Source organism: Pseudozyma flocculosa, assembly GCF_000417875.1.
Source record: "Pseudozyma flocculosa PF-1 unplaced genomic scaffold scaffold00020, whole genome shotgun sequence".
Taxonomy (NCBI): Eukaryota; Fungi; Basidiomycota; class Ustilaginomycetes; order Ustilaginales; family Ustilaginaceae; genus Pseudozyma; species Pseudozyma flocculosa.
This window is the reverse complement of record NW_006920888.1, coordinates 571,624-581,395: the sequence shown is the minus strand read 5'-3', so window position 1 is coordinate 581,395 and position 9,772 is coordinate 571,624. Positions and strand designations below refer to the sequence as shown.

At 69.9% G+C, this 9,772-nt stretch overlaps 3 protein-coding genes across 3 annotated transcripts in view; 1 reads left to right on the top strand and 2 right to left on the bottom strand.

Moving 5' to 3' along the window:
- PFL1_05623 (uncharacterized protein) overlaps window positions 1-4,283 on the bottom strand; it is a gene marked incomplete at both ends in the record, with an annotated part of 5,769 nt that extends 1,486 nt beyond the window's left edge. The window contains 2 exons of the mRNA XM_007883157.1: window positions 166-3,915; window positions 4,036-4,283. Of these exons, the coding sequence (XP_007881348.1) occupies window positions 166-3,915; window positions 4,036-4,283 (3,998 nt within the window). The remainder of the gene's footprint in view (window positions 1-165; window positions 3,916-4,035) is intronic.
- Window positions 4,284-6,474: 2,191 nt separating this feature from the next.
- PFL1_05622 (uncharacterized protein) lies at window positions 6,475-7,884 on the top strand (the record flags this gene model as incomplete). Its single annotated transcript, XM_007883156.1, has 3 exons — window positions 6,475-6,495; window positions 6,605-7,383; window positions 7,602-7,884. 3 exons carry the CDS (start codon window positions 6,475-6,477, stop codon window positions 7,882-7,884), a joined length of 1,083 nt encoding a protein of 360 aa, XP_007881347.1.
- Window positions 7,885-8,390: 506 nt separating this feature from the next.
- The window catches only part of PFL1_05621 (uncharacterized protein), a gene marked incomplete at both ends in the record, with an annotated part of 4,097 nt that continues 2,715 nt past the window's right edge, over window positions 8,391-9,772 (bottom strand). The window contains one exon of the mRNA XM_007883155.1: window positions 8,391-9,698. Within this exon, the coding sequence (XP_007881346.1) occupies window positions 8,391-9,698 (1,308 nt within the window). The remainder of the gene's footprint in view (window positions 9,699-9,772) is intronic.

Sequence of the window (9,772 nt, the reverse complement as noted above, 5' to 3'; positions counted from 1 at the left end):
CGCTTGGCGCGGCCGGAGTCCTCGGGCGCCCGCGGTTTGGTCTTGGCCGCGCGCTGCTCCTCGGCCTCGGCCGCCTTGGCGCGCTTGTTCTCCTGGATCGTCTTATCGCGCTCCTGCTTTTCCTTGGCCTTGCGCGTCGATCTCTCTTCGTCCTCGCGTCGCAACTTGTCGGCGCGGATCAGGCTCGCGGGCTTGCCGCCGATCGTCGTCGAGGCCGTCGACGCCTGCGACTGCGATTGCGAGGCATCGAGACGGGCCTCTTGCGATGGTGGACCTCCGCTTGCCGACGCACCGAGGCCGTTGCTGCCGCCCTGCTGCTGCTGCTGCTGCGAGATGCTCATGCCGCGGGGTCGAGGAGTGAAGCCCGTCGACGGCGCCGGGGCCGAGCTCGAGTCGGAGCCAGAGCCCGGATTGGCGCTCGACTTGCTGAAGAGGCCCTTGAACCTGCTCCAGCCGACGCTGTTAGCAAAGCTGCCGCCCGAAGCCGGGTCCGAACTGGATCCGGCCGCCGACGACGCGGATGAAGACGATGCAGGCTGGCTCGACGTCGGCAGCTTGCTCGAACCAGCCTTGCCCTTCACGCTCGAGCTGAGCACGCCGGCCTTTTGCGATACCGGCCGGCCGTTGGGCGCAGAGGGCGCGCCGCGGACCGAGCCCTGCAGGCGGTTCGGCTGCTGCTGCTGGGCCTGCTGGGCCTGTTGGGCCTGAGACTGCGAGGCGGAGAGGCTGGGCGGGGCCTTGGCTTTGCTGGGCGACGGGACGACGACCGAGATGACGGGCGCAGGCGCGCGCACAGGCTGCGCGGGGCGTGCCGACGCGCCGTCCTCTTTCTTGCCGCTGCCGACGCCAGGGCCCGAGAGGTCCTCGAGCGTGAGCTCGCCCTCGGAATCTTTGCCCGACTTGGCGCTGCCCGAGGCGTCGTCGGGGCGCTGCGACAGCGCGTCAAAGTACTGCGTCGCCTGGGTCGCTGGCTGCGACGCCTCGCCTTCGCGCTCCAGCCTCTCGGCCTCCTTGGCTTTGGCGGCCGAAAGCCTCGTCTGCCTGGGCTCGACCCCGTCCGTCGACGTCTTGGCCGCGCGTGTGGCAGGCGCCGAATCCGCCTCGGCTGACTTCCGCGCCGTAGGGGGCGGCGGAAGCTGCTTCTGCTTGGAATCGGCCGCGGCGGCTTCGGCCTCTTTGGCGGCCTGGGCGGCGCGGGAAGGTGTCGGAGGCACCGGCGGCGGCGCCATCGAGGTGACGTCGGCGTCCTCGGAGGCTGCGGCGGTCGCGGCGATGCTGGCCTGCGACAGAGCCGGGGCCGGGGCCGAGGCCTGCCTGGATGCTTGGAGCCGCGTCACCTTGGAGCCGGGCGACGACGTCGGCGTCGACGTGGCGGCCGCCTGCGGTCGCTGGGGAACCCGGCTGCTGCTCGGCGTGCCAAAGAGCGAAGCGAGGTTACGCGTGCCAGTGAGGGCGGTGCCGCCGCTGGTGGGCGAGCCCGGCACCAGCGACTTGGCGCCGCCGTCCCGAAGCGATCGGTGAGGCGATCCAAAGCGGCTGCGATCGGGGCTCTTGCCGGGCGATCCCCGCACGCTGGCAGAGCGCGGTGGCAGGCGAACCGGCGAGGCGCCGTTGCTGTTGGCGCCGCTGCTGGTGCTGCTGTCCGGTTTGCCCTGCGACGGCGACTTTGGTGAGAGCGGCGTAGCTCTCGAGTCGACCTGCTGCTGCGTGCGGGTCGGCGACATCGCGGGCAGGCTCGGGTAGAGCTTTGAGACCCTGCTGGTGGTGGCTTCGCCTGCATCCGTACGTGGAGCAACCGGGTCCGAGGCCGGAGCTGGAGGAGCCATCTGTGCGATGGCGGCGGGCACCGGGGGGAGCCCCTTGGACGGGCTCGAGGCCGACACCTTCCGTGCAAATGCGCTGCTGCTGGACAGAGGCACTCCGAATCGGCCACCACCGCCGCCGCCGTCGCCGCCGTAGGTGGCCATCGAGCTGCGGAACATCTCCAGCTTGGCTGCGGGTCCCGAGGGCGTAGGCTTGACCTTGGAGCCGGAGATGGGCGCAGCGTGGCTGGGCGTCTTGGCCCCCAGGCGCGAGAGGACCGGCTTGACGAGCTTGGCCGGGGGCGGCGAGTTGCGGTCGGCGATGCTGCCGAGAGGCGCGTGGCTCTCTTCGCTCTTGCGCTTGACGCCCTTGCCGCCGTTGCGGGCTGTGGCGGCGCTCGATGCCTGAGTGGCGTTGACCCGCGTGTTGGCCCGGGTCGCCGAGGCCGTCGCAAGCCGAGACTTGGGCCCGGCCTTGGCGCCGGAAGAGGCGAGTTCGGCCTCGGCCTCGCCGTCGATGTCGTCGCCATCCTCGCGCGCATCCTGGGCGCCCGTCTGGCGCTCGACCTCGTCCTGATCGCCGTCCTCGTAGTCGCCGTCGCTGTCGTCGTCAGCGCTGCCGAGCCCGCTCCTGCCGTGGGCCTTTGTGTCCTCTGCCCGCTTGCGGAGGCTCTTTTGGAGGAAGCTGCTGCGGAAGCCCGGCCCCGCGGGCGTCGAGGCAGGCAGCGCCGGCAGGTTGGCCGCGGCCGCGGCCGCGTGGACGGCCGAGGAGGCGTGAGCCGAGAGGCTCTTTTTGGCGCTGAACGACGAGAGCGTGCGCTTGGCGGGCTTGTCGATCACTCCGTCGGACTGCGGCTGCTGGGCGGCCTTGAACGCCGGCAGCGTCGCGGCAGCAGTGGACGTCGAGGGTGCGGCGTTCGCGGCGGCGGCACCGTTGCTCGGACCGTGCGATTTGGCGTCAGAGGACGACGTCGAAGAAGCCGGCTGGGGCGGTACTTCCGGTGCGACGTCGGCCGCATCCTCGGCGATCGCAGAGAGATCCTGTTCGGCCGTGACAGCGGTGCGCTCCTCTCCGCTAGCGTCGCCGTCGGCGTCGCTGTCTTCGCCCTCGTCGGCGGAGGGCTCGCCTTCCGAGGTTCCCGGCGGCGGCGCACCCTGTCGAGGCTCTGCCGATTCGTGAGTGTGCTCGATGTCGCCGTCGATGCCAGGGTCCGAGAGCGTGGCCGAGGCGTCGGCAATAGGCTGGAGGTCGTCGATCGAGACCACCTTTGTCATGCCGCTCGATGCCGGCTTCCTGCCTTCGGGCGAAGCCGACGGCGGTGGCGGCGTCGAGGCCCGCGGCATGGTCAGTTCCGCCATCGAGGCGCCTGCCAGCGTCTCGTCCACCTCCATGCTATTGTCGCTGGGGGCAGCACGCTCAGACTCGGCCGCAGCATCGTTCTTGGCTGCCGCCGCTGCCGCCGCCTTGGTGCGCTTGGGCGCCTTGGCCGCCCTGGCGCGCGTCGAAGCGTCCGGCTGGCTCGGTACAGACGATGACGAGGCCGAGGCCGACTTGGATGCATCCGATGCGGAGGGAGCCGAGGATCGGGCGACGGCACTTGCGTCCGAGGATGGCGCACCGGCGCGGGTGGTGGGTTCGCCGATCTCGCCCAGCGCGCGTCGGGCAGGCGGGCGCGGCGTTGGCGCGAGGTCGAGTTCGAGTTCGACGTCGGGGATGGGGCGGCCTTGGCCGCTGCTAGGGTTGGATCCCTTGTTGCTGTCGCTCAGCGGCGTTCTGGCCGCCGCCGCCGAATCGCTCGCCTTGGCCTTGCCGCTGGCCTCGAGCAGCTTCTGCTGCAGCGAATTGGTGGCGCGGACGTCGTCGCCGAGGCGCACCGACGACGACGACGACGAGGGCGCTGCGGCAGCGGCAGGGCGGTTCTCCTTGTCGTCCGAGGTGCGGTCGCGCTTGGAGCGAGGCTGCGCGACGGGCGACTCCTCGTAGGCGCGCAGGCGGATGGCGGCCACATTGGCGGCGGCGCGTCGGGTGCGAGGCGCATCCTTGCGGCGCGACGGCGTCTTGATCATGTCGCCCGCCCTCTTGCTCGGCGAGTCGTGGAGGCGCGACGAGGAGCTGCGAAGGGGTGCGGTGCGAGGCGATAAGCATCAGAGGAGGCTGGATGGTCAGCATACATGCGGACTTCGAGGGCGACTCCGTGTCGCGGGCGGGCGGGCGGGCGAGGTGTGCACTCACGCAAAGTTGGCGAGGATGTCGTTGGCATGCTGGATGCTGCCGGCGATGAATTCGTCGCCCTGGGTGTGGAGCTGATCGTAGAGGCGCTGCATATCGCAGCAGCGCCGCATCGTGTTGACGTGGCCCAGCAGGTTGCCGTACGCCGCCTGCAGGCCCGTCGAGAGCGAGTGCTCTTCGACGGTCATGGTGGCCACGGACGACGACGATGCTGCCGGACCGCGGCCAGAGGCGGAGCGCGAGGATGGCATGGTCAAAGTGTGGGCGGGGCTGAACAGCGGTCGGAGGGAAAACGTCGAGGGATAGGTCCGCGATGGGAGAGAATCGGCGGCCGGGCGAGACTACAAGCCGGTGGGCAGGCCAGCTGCGTCTGCCTGCGAGTCGAGACGCAGAAGGCGCAGGGAAGGGCGGGGTCTATCTGGCTAGCCCAGAGGGGGAGCGAGGGAGGTCTATCGTAGCTGAAAGGGAACCATGGGACTGCGACAAGGGCGAAGACGGGCCGGGGATGAGCGAGTCGGTGGAGACAGTGGGCCGCGTGTTGTTGTGGTGAACGCCGAGGACGACGAGGGGTCGATGGGCGGCGGACGCGTCGGATGTCGAGATTCGCCTTGTGCTGCTTGACGTGGTGGCGGACGTTGGCAGTGAACGAGGCGGCGGTGGTGGTGGTGGTGTCGTTGGTGGTGGTCGTGGTGGTGGTGACGGCGGGTAGCGGCGGTCAGGCAGGCAGGCAGGTAGGCAGGCAGGCAGGCAGAGGGGGAAAGGGAAAATGGGCAACCAACACGCACGCCCCCGCCGCCGTCGGCCGCGGCGCCTCCGCGAGACCGGGGCACGTGACCTCGAGCCCATGTCGAGCCCGCCGCCTCGTCGGCCTCGTCGGTCAAGAAGAGAGAGCCGGTTTCGACCGGCGCTTCGTCGTCGACTGCAGGATGGTTGGCGTGGCATCTCGGGATCGCTGAGCGCCGAGCCGACAAGGGACGGGTGGCAAGCGACCTCGCCGATGCCGAGGCCAGCGCACGCCATGGCCGCCGTCTGGTGCTGGGCGTGTTGGCGGGCAGGCACCCTGATGACCTCGCAGCGCCATCCCGCCATGGCAAGGCGGAGCGAGGCCGACGATGGATGGACTGCCGAGGGGCACGCTCTCTTTCTCAACGTGCCCACCGAGCAGCGCCACCCTGGAAGCGTCGATTGCGGTCTCGGTTTCGACGCCCAGCCAGGACTGACGCGACGTTGGGCAAAGGTGGCGGAAAGCAAGAAGGGAAAAGGCAGGCCAGGCCTGCTGGGCGCCAGGTCACCGACGACGCGCGGCGCTGGGTGGCCTGCCTCTGGCAGAGTCGCAGGCAGGCCTGCCTTTGCAGCGCGGCTTGGCTTGGCTGGGCCAGGCGTGACCTGGCCTGGCCTGGCTGGGCTGGCTTTGGCTGTGAGCCTGCGCGCCTCGTGGCTCTCGCCTCGCCTCGCCTCGCCTGCCTTGCTTCGCCCCCGCGCCGCCCGGCCTTCTGCACCGACTGCTTCCATCGGCACCGCCTTCCTGCCACCACCACCACTACCACCACCACCACCACCACCCATCCCCTCCCGCCTCGCGCACCAGGCCGCCGCTCCGGCATCCCTTCTCCCCCCCTACGATCCTCGCTCCGGGCCACTCTGCTTCTCTCGTTCCTCCATCGTTCTCCTGCCCTCTCTATCTCTCTTTTCGTCCAGCTTCGCCTCTCTCCTTTGCCTTTTCTTCGGACTGCGCAACGGCCTCCGCTTCGACCGGAACGACGACCATCGAGCCACCCTCCATCTGCATCTGCATCTCTGCGCCCCAAGCCTCAACGACACGAACCCAACCCTTGGCCCAACCCTCTCTGCGCCCGCCCGCCCTTCTCCGCCAGAAGCGTCTGCAACCCCCGTCCAATCCTCCTCGGCCACCGCTCCGCTTCGCGCCAACCACACCTCGCTCGAACCCTGATCTCGCGCGGCGCCCGTTCTGCCAACCTCTGCCAACTTGCCAGCCCATCTCTGCGCACTGCCGCCGTCGCTGCTTCGTTGCCCTCGCGCCCGCCCTTTGCATCCCGACCGATCCTCTCCGTCACGACCCTGCTCGGTCCGAGCGCGGCTCTGCCTTTCGCCCGAGCCGACGCTGAATCTAGCACACGCCCCACCGCTGCGCCTCACCACTCAGCCAGCTCGCCAGCCGGTCCAACCCTTGTCAACCTAGCGCCGCCGGCCTGACAGCTTTCCGACACGCCCTAGCGTCGTGCGCCCATAGATCACCCTGCGCCACCCCGTCTCCGGCCGGTCCGCCTGTCATCTCACCTGTCCATCCGACCCGCCGACCCTTGGGAATCCGCCAAGCAAACACCGCAGCCATCCCCTTAGCCCTACTGCGTCCTCGGCACCACAGCAGCTTTCGCATCTCCCTTGCCTGCTCCCACCGCCATTGCCATCGCCATCGCCGCCATGTCTACTCCCGTCCAAAAGGTGAGCGTCGCCCCTGCACCCTTGCCCCTGTGCTGCCGCCTGCCGCCCTGACGAAACCCGCTGACGACCTCGCCCTCCCCATCTGTCTCGCTCCATGCTGCGCCGCCAGTCGGTCCCTCTGACCTGCTCCGGCCACACGCGGCCCGTGGTGCACCTCGAGTTCTCGGAGCTGCAGGACGACGGCACCTACTCGCTGCTGTCGTCGTGCAAGGATGGCAACCCGATGCTGCGCGACTGGCTCGGCGACTGGGTCGGCACCTTTCTCGGCCACAAGGGCGCCGTGTGGTGCTCCAAGCTCTCGGGCGGCGAGGCGTCGCTGGCCGTCACCGCCTCGGCCGACTTTTCCGCAAAGGTGTGGGACACGTTTACCGGCAGCTGCCTCCACACCTTTCCCCACAACCACATTGTCCGCAGCGCCGCCATCAACGCGCGCGGCACCCGCATCCTGACGGGCGGCCACGAGAAGAAGCTGCGCCTCTTTGACCTCAGCCGGCCCGACGCCGAGCCCGACTACCTCTTGATCGACGGCGAAAAGGGCACCGCCCACGACGGCACCATCAAGAGCGTCGTCTGGCACCGCCACCTCGACGGCAGCACGGGTCCGACGGCGACGGCGACAGGCGCGGGTGCGGGTGCGGGGGCCGCGACGGCGACGTCGAATGGCCGGGGGACAAGAGGCAACGGCGCGGCGGGAGCCTCGGAGGACTCGGTGGTGGTGTCGGCGGGCGAGGACCGGACGGTGCGGTGGTGGGACACGCGGACGCTGCGAAAGACGCACGAGCTCAAGTTCGACGACCCCATCACGAGCATGGAGCGGTCCTACGGCAGCCTGGGCGAGATCCTCACCGTCACGAGCGGGAAAAAGGTCCTCTTCATCGACGCCGCAAGGTGAGTGTGCAGTCGTGCCGGCGGGGGCGGCAGGGCGGCCGGCAGGCCGTCGTCGACGATCGGGTCGGGTCGCCGATTGTCGATGGATGGATGGATGGATTGTCGGTCGCAGCGGTTTGGCTGACCACTTTCGCCCCCCTCTCGCTCGTCTCTTCTCTGTTCTGCCCTCATCCGTGCTGGACTGCGCTGCGCTGCCACCCCGCGCCGCGCCACGCCAGCCGCACACCGCTGCAGACGCACACGCTGCCCATCACGCCGTCGTCGGTGTCGCTGCACCCGACGCTGGGCGACCGCTTCGTGGCGGGCGCCACCGAGGACGGCTGGGTGCGCGTCTACGACTTTGCCACGGGCCAGGAGCGCGAGCTGCACAAGGGCCACCACGGGCCCGTCCACTGCGTCTCGTACAGCCCAGACGGCGAGCTCGCCGCCAGCGGCAGCGAGGACGGAACCATCCGACTGTGGCAGACCTGGCCCTCGAAGCGGTACGGCCTGTGGACCTAGCACACCGCCCCGCCCGCTCTACCTCGCCGGTGCGCTGGGCGGCGGCGTGGCAGCACCCGAGGCAGGCATTTGGGGCGGCCTCTCGCCTCGCCTCGCCTCGCCTCGCCTCGCCTCGAATGCAAAAAGAATCACGGCCACCAGTCCTCGTCGTCCTGCCCTTCTGGTGTCGGTGGGTAGAGCGGTCGTGGAAAACAAGCTGGCCGGGCGTGAGAGAGCGGGTGGCGTTGCGCATGTGGTGCGCCTGCCTGGACGGACGACTGTGTGTTTCGGAGGCCTGCAGATCAGACGGGCTGATGGTGGCCGCCGGCTGTGGCGACCATGGATGGCGCTGTGTGTCGATGGACGCTGCCTGCGGTCGGACAACAAGAAGTGCTCGCCAGCACCCACCTCGTCTCTCTGCCTCTGCGCCTCCTCCGCTCTCCTCTCGATCCGTCCGCCATCTCTTCCAGCCCTCCTTCTTCTTCGATACGATACTGGCCGTCGCCGCCCGCGCTGCACCGACTGGACTACGTGGGTCGCTCCCACTGCGTCGCCTTGGTCGGCATGTAGACGTAGTAGACCTGGCCCGTCGACCTCGACGCCCTCGTGATCCATCCCTCGGGCAGCGGCGCCTCCCCCTCCGCCTCGTCGCTGCCCCTAGCCTTTTTGGCCGTCGCCTCGCCCACCTCGCCCTCGGCAGATCGCTTCGTCGCCCCGCCCGACGAGGCCGTAGAGTCTTGGCCCGGCGCCTCTTCACCCCCGGCCCCGGTCCCGGCCCCGACGGTGGCGGTGGCGGTGGCGGTGGCGGTACCGGCAGCGTTCGACGTCGTCGCCGTCGTCGACGCGGGCAGCACCGAGATGTCGGCGGCCGTGTCGTCGCCGCCCGCCAGCTCGTCTTCCAACTCGTCCTCGCTCAGCTCGTCGGGCTGCGTAATGAGCCGGATGATGTCGCCGCGCGCAATCTCAAAGGCGGCCTTGAGCGCCGTGCTGCGGCTGATGACCTCGCTCCTGGCCGCCATCGGCTTGACGCACCCGCCCAGCAGACCCGCGACGCTGAGGCGCGCGCGCAGCTCGTCCTGCGTGTCCTCGTCGGCCGCCTTCTTGGCGTCCTTGGGGCCCAGCTTGACCTGCTCGTCGACCCGAGGACCGTCGGCGGGCACGCCGTACGACGGGTAGATGCGGCCCGCCACCAGCTCGACGGGCATCGACACCTCCTGCGGCACCTTGGCCCCGATCTTGTCCGAGAGCGGGATCATGACAAAGCCCTGCGGCAGCGGCGGCATGGCCGGGTGGCCCGGCTTGGCGCGCAGGATGCTCGGCTCCGGCAGCTTCATGCGCAGCGGCGGCGCCGGCGGCGTCGTCGACGGCTTCGCCGATCCGGAGCGCTGGGCGCCCTCGGCGGCTTTGCCCGGCTTGTCCGTCGCGTTGGCGCTGGCTTCGCTGGCTCCTGCCTCTGCCTCTTCCGGTGCTTCGCCCGCCCCTTTCGTCTCCGCTGCCGCCGCCTGCTGCTGCAGCAGCAGCTGCTCCCTCTCGGCCTCCTCCTTCTTGGCGCGGTTGTACTTGGCCGCCGTCACAATCTGGTACATTTCGCCGGCGACGCGGATGGGCGACTGGTGGCCGTGGGCCTCCTTGCAGATGGCGGCCAGCCGCAGAACGTACGACGCGTCGGCGTCGAGGTACACGGCGGGCGGGTCCTTGGCATCCGGAGGTAGCGCGCGGACGAGGGCAGCGTTGAGCTCGCGCTGCAGCTTTTTGAGGTCCGCGACGGACAGCTTGAGGCGCACCACCTCGCCCACCCAGATCCGCTCGACGCCAAAGAAGAGGCCCTGGAACATCTGCACCGGCTTGGCCGCCGCCGCCAGTGCCGCGGTAGCGGAACCGGCCGGCGTCGCGGGAGAGCCGTCAGCAG